Source organism: Malaclemys terrapin, chromosome 10 (genome assembly GCF_027887155.1).
Source record: "Malaclemys terrapin pileata isolate rMalTer1 chromosome 10, rMalTer1.hap1, whole genome shotgun sequence".
Lineage (NCBI taxonomy): Eukaryota > Metazoa > Chordata > Testudines > Emydidae > Malaclemys > Malaclemys terrapin.
Genome location: NC_071514.1, coordinates 27,351,930 through 27,373,358, shown reverse-complemented (window position 1 = coordinate 27,373,358; position 21,429 = coordinate 27,351,930). Strand labels below are relative to the sequence as shown.

Genomic DNA, 21,429 nt, shown 5'->3' with positions numbered 1-21,429 from the left:
TTAAAACTAACATGCAAAATTAATTATTTTTGGCAAGAAAGACTGATTGTATTTTAGTTGGGCTGGTGGGAATCTAAGTCCCCTGCATCTTATACAGCAGAATAGACCTAAATAAGGTGCAGTACTGAGCCCCAAGCACTCTCCCTATTATGTGACCCTGTTCCCAATCGGTTCAATCAGTGCCATATCACTTGTATCATTTATTTTGATGAGGAATTTGGTGTGCAGGAAGGAGCTCCAGTTTGGGGAGGGGGGCGCTCAGGGCTGGGGCAGGGGATTGGGGTGCACGCTTACCTCGGGTGGCTCCCTGTCAGCAGCACAGCGGGGGTGCTAAGGAAGGCTTCCTGCATGTCCTGGCACCACGGACCGCGCTGAGCCCTGGAAGCAGCCAGCAGCAGGTCCGGCTCCTAGGCATAGGTATGCAAACGGCTCTGCGCAACTCTCGCCCGCAGGCACTGCCAGCCCCCAGCTCCCATTGGCTGGGAACTGGCCAATGGGAGTGCGGAGCCGGTGCTCGGGGTGGGGGTGATGCGTGGAGCCTCTTGGCCTCCCCGCCTAGGAGCTGGACCTGCTGCTGGCCACTTCTGGGGTGCAGTGCGGTGTCAGAACAGGTAAGGACTAGCCTACCTTAGCCGGGCAGCACCACCGATGGGACTTTTAACGGCCCGGTCAACGGTGCTGATCAGAGCCACTGGGACCCAGTGCCTTACATTCCACAGCCCAAAACTGGGTCATGACCCACAGTTTGAAAACCACTGGACTAAACAAACAGGATAAAGGCAGAGGTGTGTTTTTTTTTTTTTTTTTTTAAAACACCAAATGCCGAGACATCTATTGCACAGGCTATGATCACTGTGTAAACAAGCAGCACCCTCAAAATGTTGGGAGATGCTCTCCCTCTGCATGTGCTACCCTTTTCCTCCCCCCGCCCCCATCTCCTTTCTCTGAATGAGAGGGCTTCAGTCAATTTTGAGTTTTCTGTCCTCTGTCAGTTCTGCAGTCTAATAAATAAATTTGAGACAGACATTTTTCACCTTTTATGATTCACTCATACACAGGGATAAGTTTTGCATTTGCTGCCTCACATTTGGATGACTGGGAAGGTAACAAGGAAAATGTCTCAATGAGGAATAAACAGATATGAATAAGAACTTACTGATTAACTGCAAGTTGGATAAATGGGGTTTTATGCAGCTTTTTAGTTGGTTTAGTTTCAGAAGTCAGATACAATTAGGTGTGTAAAAATAGTTATGCAAAACTGAAAATGGGATTACTTAGGGACAGTGAGACAAGCAGCATTCAGTGACATTTCTAGTCATGATGTAGGAGAGGAATAAGATGTTAAAAACTGGTTTTGCTGTAGCTACTAATAGCTGAATAATGAAAACCCAACTCTGCATGCTAATTAGTATAAAAATTAAAAATCCAAGAGATACACGTTTCAGTTTTTCATAGGATTGTCTTATTAAAAAAATTAAAAAATAAATAAATCCTCATCAGCTCTCTCCTCTTCATCCAAAGATGGCTGAAATACTGCATGGCACTACTTCTGTTTCAATGCAATTTCTGTAACAACAATTATAACTCTTATCAGGATCCCTATTTAACAGTCTTAGCAAAATGTTGATGTAGGAGCCTAGGCCATTAGCAACGTGGTTTAATTTACCGTGACATTGACTGAAATTGATATGGAAGTAGCATGCATACTCTAGCAGTAATAAGATTTTTCCTAAAGTTTGTTGTGCAATCATCATAATTCACTCATTGTACAGAGTGTTAGTGGTATTAGTGTTACACATCTAGAATAAGTTCTATGAACATTGTTATGGTAATTCTGCCTATGTAATTGTTATTGAAGCAAAAAGATTAAATAAAATCTGAGAAAGTAAGATGCTATGGAAGAAAATCAAATAGACAGTACCCTTTTCATACTGAATGAAACTTATTGATGTAAAACACTCACAGTAGTTAAAAATTTTGTTTTAATGAAGTTACCACAAAACTAAATAAAGTCAGTAACTGTACTCTAACCATGGAATATGCTCTTACCTGGACCTGAGCAGCAGCTGCAACTGCTTGTTCTTGTTCCTGATAGTACTGAGAAGCCCGCCTATCCTCCTCTTCCTGCAGCTTCTTTGCCAGCTCTAGATCACTGATTCCTTCTGGGATCTGCTCCCAATCGATATCTTGGCTCTGCTGCTCTTGTTGTAAAGACAATGCCATCAGATAGTCCTAAGAAGTAAACTCGTTATTAGTAAACACTCTTCTGCTTCCCTAACAATGAGCCAAAGTTGTAACGGGAATTCTATGAATCTCTAAAAATGAGAGCTCAATATTTATGCTTCCTGGATGGTTTATTATGTTGAACAGCCACTTAAAATTGCTGGCTAAAGCTTCCATAAGAAGTCAGATCAAGGAAGGAATTGTGATAGGAGCACCTGTATACCTCCTCTGTCATTGTTGCCTGCCGTACCTCTACAGTCTACCTTTTTTTTTTTTTTTTTTTTTTTTAAATATTTATCCATATGTAAACAAACATATATAAAAACTGTGTTTACATACAGGCTTACTTTTTAAATTCCTTATATTATCACCTCTCTTTTTAATAAGTGTTCCATTAAACCACTACGAGCAAGCTATTCTCTACCAAAAATCTTCATCCTGTCTTTGGGGGGAGGGGATTGCTCTGAAAATCTAGCTGAGGGATTATGATTTATAGACCATCAATACTCAGTGATATTAATACTCAAATTTTGACAGCACGTAAGAGAATGAAGTTCCACACTGACAAAGTGCTGAAGTTATGTGAACTAGTGTTTTTACCCTTTCAGAAATATTAGCATTGCAATATATTATCATTCAAGAAGATTACTTTGATTAGCACATTGCTTTATAAAAATCACTTTAGACCAAGAGCAGAAGAGAGCAAAACTGCAGAAATCCCTCAGAAAATCTGTGTGTGAGGGCATGAAGGACAAGTGCAGTAACATCTCTTTCCCCTAACCCAACTACCATATACTTGCATCTTTCTCCTCAGAGAACCACATGGAAATTCAGTTTAATGTGAAGTTAGAGAGGTGCAGAAGCAGGAATCAGCTGCTTTATAAGGCACATTTCCCCTTCTGCTGCACACAGTAACATTAGTAAATGTTGCTTCAAGAAGCCTTAGCTTACACTATGGGATTGGTGACATAAGAAAAACAGAACCCAGGCACTACCAGTACTTGGGGAGAGGATGTTAGGCCTCGGGGACTGCAGAGGGACAGTTTATCTCCAGCGCAAAATCTGTGCTTTGACTCAGCGTTACTACTGGATGTACAGACCATCTGTCTATTATGAATACTGCTTCCCCACTCCTTCCACACCTCCACAAACTCCTGAAGGAAGAAACGGTTATGACCTTCCCAAAAAGTACACACATTTTTGGACAAGTGTCCCTCTGTCACTTAATTTTATATCAGAGGAGATCAAAGATTTTGAATTTAAGTAAGAGAAAGTTTTTTCACTATTTAAATTTGCTACTTCTGATTGTAGGGCTAGTGTACAATACTGTAACTTTTGCAAGGAATTCTTAAAAAGCTGCACTTTAATAGTTATACTGGATCAAACAAAAATATTCCATTACTATGAAGATATGTCATCCAGAATTGTACTGTATTGCACCACCTAAGAATAACAGAATGTTCTGTAGCTGTCAGTTATTTCAGATATTATTTGTATTGAATTTAGTTTTCATTTTATCTGCCATGAGGGAGCTGTCATGGGAAAACACCTTTCAGCCAAATAAAATAGTAGTAGTAACAGCAAAATAAAATGGAAATTCTTCTTGATCAATAGAAGAAAGAGAGACATTACAATCTTCCAGTTCAGAGCTTTAAAACGGGAGTACATTAAGCACACCAGGGAACTTTTAGTTTGCGGAAGCAGGTTCCACACAAATAGTGCACAGCAGGACTGTGAGCATTAGACTTTCACCCTAGTTTGTCAAGAACTTATTGTACATATAGATATATAGCTAAATTTTGTACAGCTGTCCACAGCTTCAAGGGGCCATGGCAGCCATGGATTTCCAGCAAGTGAAGATGCCCCAGCTATCTCTCTTTCACTCAGAATTAGGGCTTTGGAGCGGTGCTCCAGCTCCAGGCAAAAACCTGCAGCTCCACTGCTCCGGAGCTGCTCCGTGCTCCAGCTAGGCTCCAAAGCCCTGCTCAGAAATGCCCCATGTACTGGGAACTAGCCATAAAAGGCTGCTATACAATCTCTACGCTACTTGGGGATTCCCCTTACTCCAGGAGAATCCTGAAGTGCCCAGCAGTGCTGGCTTTATGGCTGCTTTGAGCCATAAAATCACAGTGGAGAATCCAACCCATTGAGTTTTTGGGGTTGCACTGAAGTGTTCAATTCCAACAAATGCCAGTACAGAATCATCATTCCAAATTTGTTCTCAAGCTTATTTTCCCCACAATGTAGCACTTCACCCCAGCAAAAAAATGGATGTGCCAGCTTTTTAACATTTAATTTTGATATACCAGGGGTTTTGGGTTTTTTTGCATTACTTCAACAGCTCCAAACAAATTAAATCTGATAACATTAATTTCAGATAATCAACTCAATTACAAACATCTGTTTGGGCTAGTCTCTGCTCATACCTGACTGCGCAGTACCAGAGGTGGCCCCTAAATTTTTCTCATGTTTCTAAATTTTTTAAATTTCACTCATATATTTGCAGGGAATAAGATTAAGTCTTGATTTATATTATCAGAAACGGTTATCAAAACCTACACATGTACATTGGAACATGTTAATATGGGGGAGATAAAACATCTTAAATCTCAGATTTTATCTGAAGTGCTTACATTTATTAAAAGCATTTGCCTACACATATTTTAAGCTTTTTAAAAATATGTAAAAATGCTTCTCAAATACACTTTAAGAACTCATTAATTGGTTTTGTCTATGCAGAATGTAAGGTCTTTGAGGCAAAAACGGTCTCCTGCTGTATGTTTCTACCCTGCCTATCACAATGGGTCCTCTTAGATGAGACCTCTAGAAGCTAATATGAAAAAAACAAACTAGAATCGATGAATACTGTTTTTGTATTCCATTCTGCAGAATTGATATCAAAAGGCAAAGTTCAGTGATGACAGTGAGATCTGAAATAATATATATCAAAACACAATTATGTACTGCATTACTCTTCTCAAATTTAGCACCCCTTACAGACAGGCTAACCCATGCTTTTAAGGTAAATTACCAACAGCATGCAGAATTTAAGTCCTTACAGAACAAATCTGAAGTTGGCTAGATATTGTAGCTTTCATAAACTAGCATACGCTACTAAGTTTTTACTAATAGGATGACAGTAATTTATTAGTCATAGTAAGTTACTATGTATAGTAACTGGGGTTCTTCAGATGTGCTGACATTCTATTCATAGCGTGCAGAGAGTTTGAGATTGGAGACTTTTTGACTCACACTATCCATATGGCATTCATGCACCCGCCCAGTCCTTGTGCTCTGCAGTAAGGGCATATAAGGGCAATGTGTGTCAGCACTTCTCACTGCAGAATCCCCAACAACTACTCCAAGGCAGACAGAATGGAAGAATGGGATGTGGAATGTGCATATGGTCAACACATCTCAAAGAACTCCATTTACAGTACATGGTAAGTAACGTGCCATTCTCCTTCGAGTGTTTGTCCATATACACTCTCCACTGATGTTGACTCCCAAGCAGCAATGGAAGCTTAGAATGGTTAGTTAAACAATGAGTGAAGAACTTCTTTACCAAATAAAGCATCAGATCTAGAAGACTTAGTGATGGTGTAGTGCTTTATGATGATGTGTATTGATGCCCAAATAGATGCTTTACAGATGACTGATAGGGGAAAATTTTCACAGTGATGCCACAGATGTTGCATAACCACCATCATCACCGTGAATCTGGCAGCTGTTTCCACCATATACAGTGAACCTCGCCGATGTGTACTGGCCATTTGCTGGCCTCTGTTGACTAATGACAAATTCTTTGCAAGTCTCATTTGGCAATTTATCTGCAAAGGTATGCAGTCTCTCGTGTACCAGAACTCGTAATTGGCCACATAGAATTGTAGGCTTGCTAAAAAGAGTAGGCTTTCTGGGCAAATTTATCTAATCTCTTTGGTTAGTCCTCCTTTTGGTGTGGACTTGAGTTGTTTTGCTCTTTCCTTCATTACTGTGACTACAGAGGAAGATGTCTGTAAAAGAATTCTGCACTCTTGGGAGGCACTTGATATTTGGCTGTGTCCATGATAGCTTTGTTGACAGGGAGGGCTATTTTTCCTGCCAAAGAAGCATGGGGAATGTCCACTGACTTATGAGTCTGCTTCTGGACCTCCTCAATAGGGATTTGAAGGGCCTCAGATATCTTTTTTAATAAATATTGGAAGTCCTTGAAATTGTCCAATTATGAGGCCATTGGTAGCACAACAACCTCATCAGGGGACAAAGAACAGGGCCACCAGAGCTGGCAGGCTGCCCTCTTGTTCCTGTTCTTCTATAACTTCCTGTTCTACCTGCGGTTGAAGCAGAACCAGGAAATGTCAATGGGTAGCCTGTGGGACTGATATTGTGGGTGAAACAATCTCCTGGCAGCGGTGTTGGACCATCTGGTTAAAATTGAGCAGACCAGGGTCCCCAACAGGGCCACATGGGAATTGGTTGGTATGAGCCTGATGGCCAGGAGATAGGGAACCAGAGGTCAGGATTTTGAAGGTCCCAGTATTTTTCCTGTGAAAAGTGTTTGGACTATCAAATATCGAGGGCTAAGGCAAGTAAAGATGCTACTGGTATGTATCTTCCTAACCCTTTGACTCTGAAGAGAACAAGAAGAATGGATAGCGCTGATTAATGGGGGAGGGAGGGTGTTGTAGAGGGTGGTGCTGTGGCTCCCAGTGCATTAGGAACTGATGGTGCCAGACCAGTTAGTATAGAATCATAGAATATTAGGGTTAGGCTGATGTTAGGTGCTGTGGGCAGGTTTTCCTCTTAGACAAAGCCTTGGTAGGTGTTCCGCCTCTCGGACTCCTGGAGCCTTGTGGGCTGTCTGAGGAGGAGGACGGCCCTCATGACCTGGGGGTTGGGCAGTCATTGGACTCTCGCAGGCTGTACTTTGGGGCTCTGAAGTCATGAGGAAGACCTGTAAACCAGCCTCCCTGTCTTCCCTGGCCTTAAAGCTAAAAGACTTACAAATTGCCCATTTGCTGGGAATGTATGATTCTTTCAGACAATCAAAGCACTTCTGAATGTCAGTCTGAGACTGTGATAATTCCCTCACAAGGGGCAGCGTTTCAATTCAAGAGAACCAGATGATGTCATGCTGTTGGTGATTAATTCCTAAAGAACTAACAATAGATACAGACAACCAGGTAACTATATCTATTAATGGACTAAGGTATGACTGTACAAACTTTGAAATCAGAGCTAGAACTATACTAGTAGAGAACGGCTAGCAGTCTCTCAGACAATCAGGGCTCCATTTCTAAGCTGAAAGGATATGAGAAGAACTGAGTGGTGGCTGATTAGCTTCTCCCTTAGATGCCCTCACGGCAGAGCATGAAGATTGGCAGGGTGCACGTGCACATATGGATACTACTGGCCAAAAAGTCTCCAATCTTGAGCTCTTGAGGCATATGCACACCATGAGTGGAATGTGCATATGAACAAGCACCCGAAGAAGCGAAAATTCCACAGTATTTGTTTTATGTTTTTAATAATGTATATTAATTCCTTAATGTCAAATCTGACTTCCGGTACCTTAACAGAACATGCTAAGAAATACCCATGTGAAGAGGTAACACTAGAATCTTTGGAAAATGGGTTCACTTTTCCAAGAGAGCAATTTTCAAAAACAATCTGTCATCCTTACTCTGATCCCACTGAAGTCAGTGGCAGAACTTCCATTGACTTCAATGGGACCACTTTGGAAAATCCCACCCTACAAAAGCAGGAGAAATGCAATAGATTTACCTGATCGATTTGATCCTGCTGCCCTCTATATACAGTTTCTGGGTCTGATGGAGGCCGAAGGTGGAATTCAGAGTCACAGAAATTTCCATCACCATCTACATTATGTAAACTTTCCCAGACAACTTTCTCTTCTGTAAGAAAACCCTGATCTGTCACCAGTAGATAAAGCTGACCCTAAATGGAAGGATAATAAGGATAGAATCTATAAAAGAAATAAAAGTAGATCTTTACAGTCTGAAACATTTACTTATTATTCCTGCTAACTGAACCTCCATGATTCAGTAAACCGAATGAGGATAATTTAGATTTATGCCCATGTTTCAGATTTAAAACTATTTGTATACTTCTGTTATCTGTACAGAATATTGAGATTTATATTAGTGCCCATTGCCAAGGCACATTGGCAACTTACAGCAATACAAAGAATCCATCACAGGAGAATAAAATCCCTGCATATTAACTAAAGTTCCCATTCTCTATTACAATAAGCATAAAACATGGTCTTATAGTACTGTGCTCCAACACCAACTTGGGGTCACAAACTACTTGATGGAACAGGTTCCAGAGGTGTGGGCCCTTAGCTGAGAATACCTGGCTACCGGCAATGTAAGTCCCAGGACAGCAAAAAAACAACAGATTTGTCTCCAAGTCCTGCCATGGGAGTTAAAGAGAGGATCTTCAAATAAGTGGTCTCGGACCATTATTACATTTATAGATGCTAATGCTTTAAACTGCACCCAAAAGCGAACAGATGGCCAATGCAGGTCATAGAGCACCTTTTTTTTTTTAAATGCGCGCTCTCCAACTCAAGGGGAGCTGCTAACTTCAGCAGTAGCTGAAGCTTTCAAATCCTCTTTAGTGGTGCCCCAAGTAGAGCTTACTGCAGCTTTCTAGCCTTCACGTTATAAAGCCATGGCTCACTGTGACACTATCCACATCAGATTATATATTATATCTATTATGGCAGTGTTAGAGACCCCACCAAAATCAGAGTCGGTCTGCTAAGAGCTGTACAAATGCATAGGAAGAGACAATCCCTGCCCTAATAAGTTTACAGCCTAACCAAACTAAACTATGGGATGCAAGTAATATGCCCATTCCACACAGAGAATTTAAGCACAGAGCGATTAACTGACTTCCCCAAGTCATAAAGGAAGACTGTCACAGATCCTGGAATCGAACCCAGACGTCCTGAATTCCAATCATGTACCTTAATTTTACAATCATCCTCTCTCTCTCTCTCTCTCTCTCTCTCTCTCAAAGAACAGTTTCAGCCAACAAGCCAAAAATATACCATAGCTGTCAGCTGAGAATTCAGGGCCAGCAATAGATTCAATATGGCCTCAGATTGCAAAATGTGCTTTTGCAAAGGCCAGATAAAAGATACAGTGCTTCCCTTATCTATCATATCGGCTTAATCTTACACAGCCAGTTTGATCGCATCTAGTCTGCACTTTTGTTAGAAATTGACACCTAGTAGCTGAAAAAGAGCTGAGCAGCAGCATGAAGTAAAAATAGGGCTGCATAGTGGGAAATTGATGACAGCATAGAGAAATTTACAACTATAAACTATTAACCAGCTCTTAGACACCTCCAATAATTACATTTAAACAGAAAAAAAGTTTTATTTATTCATTGTTACGATTAACCAAAACACTTCTCATTAATCTTTCTCTTGGTAACTGACCTAATTAAGCAGAAGTAACACCACATGGTTCTCCCACTCTCAGCATAAATACATGACTGAATGTTAGGGACCAGATTTCATAACTGTGCATGCAAATGGTCAGGTAATTGTTTAAAAGGGTGATTTGCATATTTGTCACCACTGTGCATGCAATCATAGTAATTCTACACAAATATGGGTACTAATTTCTGTGACTGCAGATGTACCCGCACAATTATGGAATCGGAAGCAAGGAAAGATTTAAATACTAATATCCATTTTGTAACAAATTGTAATACATATGCTTTTTTTTTTTTTTTTAAATTAGCCCTTTACTTTTATTTCATTGACCACTTTTGTAATAATTGGGCCTAAAAATTTACCCTAATTGTAAGCTTAACTGTGGGAAAGTGGATAAAAAGTTCACAAAATGTTCCAATCACGTGTATCAATAAATGTCGATGGTAAAAGATGCAAAAGGGAGACAGACTGAATCAGTTCAAACAAAAAGGCCTGCTGATATAACTCAAGGACTGTGTTAGGACCACGTCTGGTAAACGAGAGAAGAGTGGAACTGGAAATCAAAAGAACATAAGAATGGCCATACTGGGTCAGACCAATGGTCCATTTAGCTCAATATCCTGTCTTCTGACAGTGGCCAGTGCCAGATGCTTCAGAAAAAACTAACAAAACTGGGCAATTTATCAAGAGATCCATCCCCTCTCATCTAGTTCCAGCTTCCAGCAACCAGAGGTTTAGGCACCCAGAGTAGGAGGTTGAGTCCCTGAGCATTTTGGCTGGTATGCATTTATGGGCTTATCATTCGTGAACTTATCTAGTTCTTTTTTGAACCCAGTTATAGTTTTGGTCCTCACAAGATACCCTATCTACAAGTTCCACAAGTTGACTGTGCATTGTGTGAAAAAGCACTTCCTTGTATCTGTTTTAAATCTGCTGCCTATTAATTTCAGTGGGTAACCTCTGGTTCGTGTGTTATTTGAGAGAGTAAACAACACTTCCTTTTTCATTTCCTCTATGCCATTCATTCTTTTTTAGACCTCTATTATATCCCCCCCTCAGTTGTTTCAATTCCAAGATGAACAGTTCGTCTTTTTAATCTCTCCTCTGACAGTTGTTCCATATCCCTAATAATTTTTGTTGCCTTTCTCTATACTTTTTCCAATTCTGTCTTTTTTTTTTTTTTAATTAAAAGATGAGGCAACCAGAACGGCACACAGTACTCAAGATGTGGGCATACCATGAATTTATATATTGATGCTATTTTCTATCTTACTATCTATCCTTTTCCTAATGGTTCCTAACACTGTTAGCTATTTTGACTGCTGCTGCACATTATGTTGAGTATGCATAGCTAATTTAGACCTCATCATTTTGTATGTGTAGTTGGGATGATGTTTTCCAATATGCATTACTTGACATTAATCAACACTGAATTTCATCTGCCATTTTCTTGCCCAGTAACACAGTTTTGTGACACCCTTTGTAACTCTTCTCAGTTAGATTTGGACTTAATTATCTTGAGTAATTTTGTAGAGTCTGAAAACTGTGCCACCTCACTGTTTGCCCCTTTTTCCAGATCATTTATGAATATGTTGAACAGCACTGCTGTCAGTACAGATCCCTGGGGGACTGTGCTATTTACCTCTCCCCCCTGTGAAAACTGACCATTTATTCCTAGCATTTCTCTCCTATCTTTAAACCAGATACTGATCCATGAGAAGATCCTTCCCTCTTATCCCAGGACTACTTACTTTACTTAAGAGCCTTAGGTGAGGAACCTTGTCAAAGGCTTTCTGAAAGTCCAAGTTGACTATATCCACTGGTTTACCTTTGTCCATTTTTGTTGACCCCCTCAAATAATTCTAATAGATTACCGAAGCATGATTTCCTTTTATAAAAGCTGTGTCGACTCTTCCCAAACATATCCTGTTCATCTACGTGTCTGACAATTCTGTTCTTTATTACAGTTTCAATGTACCTGATACTGAAGTTAGGCTTACCAACCTATAATTGCCAGAATTACATTCCTAGGCATATCAAAATGTGCAAATACCTGCTCTTTACAGACAGAATGTCTCCATCCTTTAATTACATTATGCTAATATAAAAGTGCATTCATTCAGTCATCTCGGAAAAAAAAAAAACTGTAAAGACAGTACTTCAGAGCTTTGGCCCATGGAAAGCTTGCAGCAGACCCGTCCATGCCTAGTTTTCTTTTCTATAGCTCTCAAAAATATTGTGAAACAACTTAACATTTACTACAAAAAGTTCATTTTTATAGTTTATGTGAGAAAAAAAGCCTATGAAATCTGATTGTCACATACTAAAGTCAATGTTTTAATTAATTTACTAACTTCATACTACAATTCAAGCAAATCTGAAGTGTTTCAACTATAGAATACAACATTTTAGTTATGATTTTTAGAAATATATTGCACAAAGCCCTAATAATGTTGTATAACAATTTAGGTCTAGTAACTTTAGATAGCAAAACTTGTTTTGGGGATTTTACATAGAGATATCTCATGTTGGAGCATACATTTTTGAGGACTGATGCTGGAAGAAGTTCTGAAGTCTCATACATTAAACTCATACAATATTGTATAAGCCAAATCTTCCCTGAGGGATGACTTCTTTCCTATCTGTAAGTGGAAACTTTAAACAAAATTCTCTCTTTTGTGGCGAGAAGAAAGAAGTGGTAGGTTTTTTGTTGGTGATTTTTTTTAGTTAGTAATTTTTCTATTTACTGTTTCAGAATAAATATAAAAATGGGGCAGTTTTACATCACTCACCCCAACCCCCCTGGCAACTGTTTTTCCTGCTTGGAAGTTTGAAATGGTAATAATGCCAGTAGAGATGGATTAGTGGGTAGAGTGCAAATAAAGTGGACAGCAATTTATCACATGGATACGACCATCGCATGTGTGATCACATTTTTTTCCCTTAGACTGTAATGGTCATTAAAGACATCAAATGAACAGAACAGCTACAGTACTAGCAACAATTTTGCAAGTGTTCTTACATACACAAATAATGACATCTTAAACTTGATCTAGAGAGCCCACCCTCTAGGAATGAGAAAGTAGTTCAACTTCCAGACCAAAGCAAAACTTGGGTTCTGCTCAGACTATCAACAAAGGTACCAATTGTACATTTTGGGTAGGTTTTTTTTTTTTTTTTTGGGGGGGGGGGGGGGGGGGGGAGGGAGAAGTCACTAGAACAAGGGCATAAAACTGGTATTTTTATGTAGCCCTCAAAGAACCATGATTTCACTCAATCAATTTAGTGAACATTCAAATAACTGTCTCACTGCTGGAAGGCTTGGTATCTCAGGATTAGTGTCCTGACCCAACTATTCCCCTTTATTTCTCTCTTTAATATCCTTTGGATTCAGAATCTGGCTAATATTATGGTTAATCATATTGAGTTGCCACTGAGCAGCTCCTCTACTGCTTACATACGTATCAGAGTCTCTCTACAACAGTTCATTTTGGCAGTCCATCTGTCCTTCCCCCAAAAGCTCCCCCCCCCCAATAAATAAAGGCAAAAGAGAGATGTGTCAGGGATTTTTAACCGGTTGGCTGACAGGCAACATTAATACTATGCTGTTTATGAAAAGATTTTCATTTGATAACTAATACCCCAATACTACTAGCCCCAAAACTGGTGGCATAACCCTCCCACTCAAATTCAATTAACAATACTACAAGAATCTGTAACAGCAGGAGGAGTAAAAGCCAGTATGTCACACCCATCTAAAAACTTCCTCTTTAATGATTTTCTATAGTTTGTGCCTTTGGTCTTGCCTACCCTATAGAAAAGACTATAGTAAAATTATTAAAAAAAACTTGCATCAACTAGTAACGTTTTCCTCAGTGAGGAGAGAACATTATGGACCATATCATGCCTGGCACTTGCAGTGAGGAAGAGGCCACAAGGAAACTTCCCAGTTTTGCAAGGGACAGAAACCATCACACTTCTCCACACTGGCTACTGAAACCAGCTAGCTGCACAGGGCAAAAGAATATCTGGCATCATCCTAAGGGATGCAGCAGCAGGCATACTCCATCTCTGAGCACTAGGGAACTCCCGGGAGGCATTGGACTGCCTTCAACATGAGCCTGTGCTTATCTGATACCATTTTTGGAAAACCATTATTAATATTAGACTATTGTCTACACTGTATTAGTTTTCTATGTTCTGACTGTAAACCAGAAAACATAGCTGTTCTAGTTTTAGCTCCGACACAAAATCAAAATTTTAGGGGCAAGTTCAGATTCAAATACTCAGACGAAATGACCAAAACTTTAAAGGATGTCAAAATCTGACATTTCTATTTTGTCTCATTCCTAAAAAGAATCTCTCCATAACTATAACAATCTATAGTATTGTGTATTTCTCTGTAAGCCACTGAGACCAGCTATACAACTTTCAACACAGCTATGGAAATTAAATAAAAATAGAACATTAAGATCAGCAATCTCATTACCAACATTTTCTACAAAATCAAAATCCCTTCCCTTTGTAATCTTCAGTAGATGGTACAGGAATAGTAAGATGGTTAGGAAAAAGTCTATCTTTTCTTGATTAGGCAGGAACCACTATATGTTCATGAACTTTTTCAAACTGGCTAAAACCAAACCAAAAAAGTTTCTTATATTTCCATCTGCTGAGTGTTTTAAATAATGCAGTATAATCTGTCAGAATATACATTAGTGTAATTAGAAAAACAAATTGAAAGAGGAACGCACTTCTTAAAATAATGTGGACAAGTCTGTTCAATGAAAATGCACTGTAGAAATTTGAATAATATTTATTCAGCAGGTTAAACTCCCACACTGCTGAAGTTTTATATGGCTACTATTGATCAATTCACTGCAATTCACTTTTCTGCATTCTAATGTTATAACCAAGGAGTGCCACCTTAGAAAGCAGTTTGGAGCAATATTTCAAGAGTCTAGACTAATGCATGAGATGGTGAGAAATAACTTGTCCTATAACAATGGTTGACTGAAGGGAAGATGCGTAGGAAAACTATGGAAGTGAGAAAGAAAAAAAACCTCTGTCACCAAAAATACTGAAATTCAGAAAAAGTTAGACAAAATTTCAGTTTCTATCCAAGTTTTGCATCAGATATACATTGCGCAATTGTTTTATGTACAAGTGATAAAATATATATTCTAGGGCTGCCGATTAATCGCAGTTAACTCATGAGATTAACTCAAAAAAAAATGAATCGCGATTAATCGCAATTTTAATCACAGTTAAACAATAGAATACCAATTAAAATTAAATATTTTTGGATTTTTTCTACATTTTCAAATATATTGATTTCAATTACAACCCAGAATACAAAGTATACACTGCTCACTTTATATTATTTTTATTACCAATATTTGCACTAGAAAAATGATAAAAGAAACAGTATTTTTCAATTCACCTCATACTGTAGTGCAATCTCTTTATTGTGAAAGAGCAACTTACAAATGTAGATTTTTTTTGTTACATAACTGCACTCAAAAACAAAACAAGGAAAACTTTAGAGCCTACAAGTCCACTCAGTCCTACTTCTTGTTCAACCAATCGCCAAGACAAACGAGTTTGTTTACATTTACGGGAGATAATGCTGCCCACTACTTATTTACGTCACCAGAAAATGAGAACAGGCAAGGTATCTACCAGATATGCTAACTATCCGTATGCCCCTTTATGCTTCGGCCACCATTCCAGAGGACATGTTTCCATGCTGATGACATTTATTAAAAAATAATGCATTAATTAAATTTGTGACAACGCCTTGGGGGAGAATTGTATGTCTCCAGCTCTATTGTACCCGCATTTCTGCCATATATTTCATGTTCTAGTAGTCTCGGATGATGACTCAGCATATGTTGTTCATTTTAAGAACACTTGCTGCAGATTTGACAAAACGCAAAGAAGGTACCAATGTGAGATTTCTTAAGATAGCTACAGCACTGAACCCAAGGTTTAAGAATCTGAAGTGCCTTTCAAAATCTGAAAGGGATGAGGTATGGAGCATGCTTTCAGAAGTCTTAAAAGAGCAATACTCTGAAGTGGAAACTACAGAACCTGAACCACCAAAAAAGAAAATCAACCTTCTGCTGGTGGCATCTGACTCAGATGATGAAAATGAACATGCATTGGTCTGCACTGCTTTGGATTGTTATCGAGCAGAACCTGTCATCACCAAGGACATGTCCTCTGGAATGGTGATTGAAGCATGAAGGGTCATAAGAATCATTAGCACACCTGGCATGTAAATATCTTGCGATGCTGGCTACAACAGTGCCATGCGAACACCGGTTCTCACTTTCAGGTGACATTGTGAACAAGAAGTGGGCAGCATTATCTCCTGCAAATGTAAACAAACTCGTTTGTCTGAGTGATTGGCTGAACAAGAAACAGGACTGAGTGGACTTCTGGGCTCTAAAGTTTTACATTGTTTTATTTTTGAATGCAGTTATTGTTTGTACATAAATCTACACTTGTAAGTTCAACTTTCATGATAAAGAAATTGCACTACAGTACTTGTATTGGGTGAACTGAAAAATACTATCTTTTGTTTTTTGCGGTGCAATTATTTGTAATAATAAATATAAAGTGAGCACTGTACACTTTATATTGTGTTAAAATTGAAATCAATATACTAGAAAATGTGGAAGACATCAAAAAATATTTAAATAAATGATATTCTATTATTAACAGTGTGATTAATCACACGATTAATCGTGATTATTTTTTTAATCGCTTGACAGCCCTAATACATTCCATCTTTGAACCCTTGTACAAATGTATTTGAGCCTTTATTTATTACAGCCATCTGGTTTTTATTTGTATAATACACTAGTTCATTTTTTAAACAAGTATTGGCTCACATTAAATGATGTTGCAGATTTTATTCAGAAAGGCAAATAAAGGTGTAAATAAAGCTTCTAAAACAATACAATATGAAGTGCAACTTGAGAAAAATACTTGACTATTTACATGCTTTAGAGATGTTCTTCGAACAGGAAGGATGATTTCTGTTTTTTTTAAGGGGACATTTTAGGGGTTTTTGAAAGGTAAAAGGTTTTTGTGACAAGTTCAGTTATTCAATTACCAATATTAAAAAGAATATTTCATAACCTCTATGGATATGTCTACACAGGAATAAAAAATCCAAAGATGGCCCAGGTCAGCTGACTCAGACTTACAGGGCTCAGGCTCTACGGCTGAAAAATTTCTGTGTAGACATTTGGGCTTGGACCCTGTGAAGATTGTGAGTCCCAGAGCTTGGGAGCCAGCCCAAGTCCAAACATCTACACAGCAATTTTTAGCCCCACAGCTGACCCAGGCCAGCTACAGCCATGGCATGGGTCTTTTATCCCTGTGTAGTTCCCTATCAGACTAAAACTAAACATTTGTTAAACTATTTTAAAGCCAAAATTTATTTGATACTGGAGAACTGTTTCAAGATTGAAGAAAATATTCGCTACTCTTTTTCTTTTGCTTTAAAAACTGAAATTTAATAGGTGTATATAAATCATGATTATCTTCAAATTGTAGGTATTTTACCTTATAATAAGACTAAAACATTTAAATATACTATTTCCTGCTCTAAGGTGAGAAACTACTTTGGATTTTACTGATCTATCTAAGCAAGATCACTGCAATTGGCTAGTTAAAAAATAAACTGGTTCACATGAGCAAAGCACGAAATGGGATAAATAACTACTAGTTGCAGGAAGATGAGGAAAGTCCTCCTCTAGGCACCTGTCAGTTATAGGTCCAACTTAAATAGATCTCATGATTATTATTATTCTGCAGTTACCCAAAAACAACTCCCTAAAGGCCTTTACATATTGTTCAGGTAGTCTTTGGTGTCAAGAGGGAAATGGGTGCCAATCTTGCATACGGTATTGAGAGGCAATGAGCAAACCACAAGAGCAAGGTGAGGCTTGACCATCATGTACTGTCAGTTGTGCTGCTCCTGTGTAATAGCCATAATTTGGCTACTGAACTAAATGGAGCATCAGTCTTTCCTGTATTCCAATTCCTGCGTTCCCATGTAAATATTGTTTTTAACTTGAGACAGTGACAATCTGAAATTTGTGGTGTGTACCCAGTAATACAAATGTACAGTTGATTTATGAGGTAGTCTTAGCATGTTTCTGGCAACAATATGGTAGAGAAGTTTGTCATATAATAGATTAAACTGAAATTAATTCCTATCCTCTGTATTGTAATTTTCTTCCTGTCTTCTTTTATAAGAACGTGATCATGTCTTCCCCCTTTCCAAGCTAAAAGAAAATATTTAAACTGCAAATACTGCCCAAGAGTTTAATCTGACAGTTGAATACTAGCATATTTTAATCTAATTTCCTTGAGAATAAGGATGCACTGACCAAGGATCTGAATCTGGAAGCAAAACTCTTTCTTGAACTCAAGTCTTGTATATTAGTTGAATGCACTGCCATTCTGTTGGGTGTCATTTCTCATATATTTCTATTACAGCCTTTCATAACAACTCAAATTGATGTCATAAGGAGAAAGGTTTTAAGAATCCTGTAATTTCTTAAGAGCCATGTACACAGGCAACTCGATTTTTACTGACTGGTGAATTGTATTTTGAAGCTGTTGATCTTGAAAACAGAAATAATAATGAGATTGGGTTGTAACCACATAGTCAATGGCATAAGGATAGATATTTGGCACACAAGAAGTTTCTAGTTCATGTGATGAATCCATTTAAGTAATTGTGGCCTGCTTTTTGGGCCATGCTTGCTGAGCGTCTACAATGCATTATTAGTATAGATGTTTTTATCTGAATTGTGATAGAATGTTAAGAATTCATTGTTTATAAAATATGGAATTAAAAATGAATACAAAGACAGACTGATATAGTAATGTTTTAGAAATATGCATTTCAAAGGCTATAAAGCTAGCAGTTAACATTACTATACATTGCAGTAATAGCTGTTATCAGAAAGGGCATAGAAGAGAAGGGTTTAAAAAAATTAGTCACAGGCCCACAAATGATATTTATTTTTAGTAGATACTAAGCCTATTGAATAATTATGAAATATTAAATATTTATCCTGAAAGTCTAAGCCTTCATATATTCATAAGAATAAGAACAGAACATAAAAATGGCCCTACTGGGTCAGACCAAAGGTCCATCTAGTCCAATATCCTGTCTTCCAACAGTGGCTAGTGCCAGGTGCCCCAGAGGGAATGAATAGAACAGGTAATCATCAAGTGATCCATCCCCTGTTGCTCATTCCCAGCTTCTGGCAAACAGAGGCAAGGGACACCATCCCTGCCCATCCTGGCTAATAGCCACTGATGGACCTATCCTCCATGAATTTATCTAGTTTTTTTTTTTTTAAACTCGGTTATGGTCCTGGCCTTCAAGACATATGCACACGGTTTAGCCTCACACATAAAAGGCTCAAGTGCAAGTTTTGATAATGGGATTGTTTGTCTAAAGAACCATTTAATACTTTTCTGTTTGTAGATAAATAATCTGATAAATGCAAGGACAATGAGCATAGACTGTGGTATGTCAAACTACAAGTACTCTGTTAACATGAATATACTTCTTCCACATTTCTTCTAGCAGTTGCTTTTATGTATTGAGTGGCAATGCACCTACTGGTTCTATTGGTTTGCATGACACTTCTAACAATTAATTCCGTACACTGATTACTTGTTATAAAAGTGATTTATAAAACTTTTTTACACAGTATTTTCTGTTTTGTTTATACATTATAAGGCCAATTAGCAAGTTTCGATCAGCCTGGAAAACTGAAAAGGAAAACTACATTCTGTCTTAAAGGGCCTGATCCAGAGCTCACTTCAACGAGCTCTGGAACAGGCCCTTTGAGTGTTACAAAAATACTATACATTGAGATGAACAAACTTAATTATTTTGGGACAATTGAGAAAGACCATGAGAGAGAAGTGTACTTGTTTTTTGAAAGTACTATACATGTTTGATTTGATAGTCCTGATCTTTAAGAATAAAAGTAGTACTAATACTAGACAAGCAGAAGTATTTGAACAATTTAAAATTATACACCTCTACCTCGATATAACGCTGCCCTCGGGAGCCAAAAAATCTTACCACGTTATAGGTGAAACCACGTTATATCGAATTTGCTTTGATCCACCCGAGTGCGCAGCCCCCCCCCGGAGCACTGCTTTACCGCGTTATATCCAAATTTGTGTTATATTTGGTCACGTTATATCGGGGTAGAGGTGTATTCAGTGCCAAATGGCATTAATGTTGTGTCTAATCTCTGAGACACAAATAACTCACTATTTTTACAGACATAAATCTGATGCTTAAAAAGGAAAAATTGTAAGTGTTTCTATGATATGTAGAATCTGGATAAATACTGTGCAGATTTCTTAATACAGAAAGAAAATATCTTTTTAACCTACATAAAATCACCACAAAACACACTTAACAGTCCAGGCAGGAAATTAGTTTCCTGTTACTTTTCTGTAAAGCAAACAGAGTGTGTAAGCAGTCATATCAGTGGGAAACAGTCCAACTGAACTAAGATATCTTACCAGAGCCCCTCATTACAGTCCTGTTTTTCCTTGATTTGGGGGATTATCGTTTGCTGTACTTATTATCTGTGTAATGGAAAGCAGAGGCAAATCTCAAAAAAAAAAAAAAAAAAAAAAAAAAAAATCACATCTTTAACAGTTTTAAAATACTACTGGCACAATCAAAGGCCCACAAAACCAAAAGCTGTTAGAAAGTTAAGGGTAGGGGACAGAAGAGATGAATGCTCAAGTGCAAATGTACAAAAAAAAAAAATCTGTTGCAACTTGTTATCAAAGTGATTAGGAAACGGTCTTTAGTTTTATGGAATTGTCAATTTATTCTCCCCATTATTTTATGCAATAAATTGAAAATTTCCCACCAATTGCAATATTTTTATATATATATATATACACACACATATATATATACACACACACACACACAGTAGAACATCTCTTTATGAACACAAGCAGAAAAATGCACAAAGAATACATCACAATATTCATTTAAGTTTTTAACTTAATAAGCAATGTCAGGTAACAGAGTATGAAGTATCATATACATTAGATTTTAATCATACAATTTTCCATAGCAGGAACATTAAAGTTTGGCTAAAAGACTTAGTTTATGCAAGCCTATATTCCTTACGTGTTCCAACACCTATTCATCAAATTAGGCTTGAACTAGTATTTTTTCTAAAATTATGCTGTGTGTAAATTTCAACAAATTATAAAAGGTCTGGGTGTGACATCCAGAGTATTATAACTTTTATAAACAGATAAAACAAAATCCAATTCTTTGGAGAGGGAAACAATTTCTTTACTCTCTCATGTTAAACCTCTGACAAAGGCAATATTAGCTCCCTTCTTACAACTGCTGTTGCTGTATTTTTAATGTCTTCTTTTTAATGTGAATGATGTGACTGAAAACTAAAAATACATTATTGGCTGAAGGATGCTTGTTAATATGCTTCTGCAGTCACAGGTCATTTAATACATGGACTAATCAAAGTGACGTAGTTAGTTATCAACATGAAATTAAAATAAAATATCAAGAGATGTCTATATATTGCATAAAAGCACAAAGTGTGAGGATATCAATAAGACTGATATTTTAATATTGTTTAACTCTCCAAACAGTAACATACAACATTGTTCCCTGTCACCGTCTACGGCAA

The 21,429-nt window shown here is 37.9% G+C and overlaps 1 protein-coding gene across 1 annotated transcript in view; it reads right to left on the bottom strand.

Annotated features, from left to right (window-relative positions):
- Positions 1-21,429, bottom strand: part of MINDY2 (MINDY lysine 48 deubiquitinase 2) — a 119,230-nt gene that overhangs the window by 17,000 nt on the left and 80,801 nt on the right. Inside the window, exons 7-8 of the mRNA XM_054041541.1 lie at positions 8,008-8,181; positions 2,050-2,232 (exon numbers count right to left, since the gene is read on the bottom strand). Of these exons, the coding sequence (XP_053897516.1) occupies positions 2,050-2,232; positions 8,008-8,181 (357 nt within the window). The remainder of the gene's footprint in view (positions 1-2,049; positions 2,233-8,007; positions 8,182-21,429) is intronic.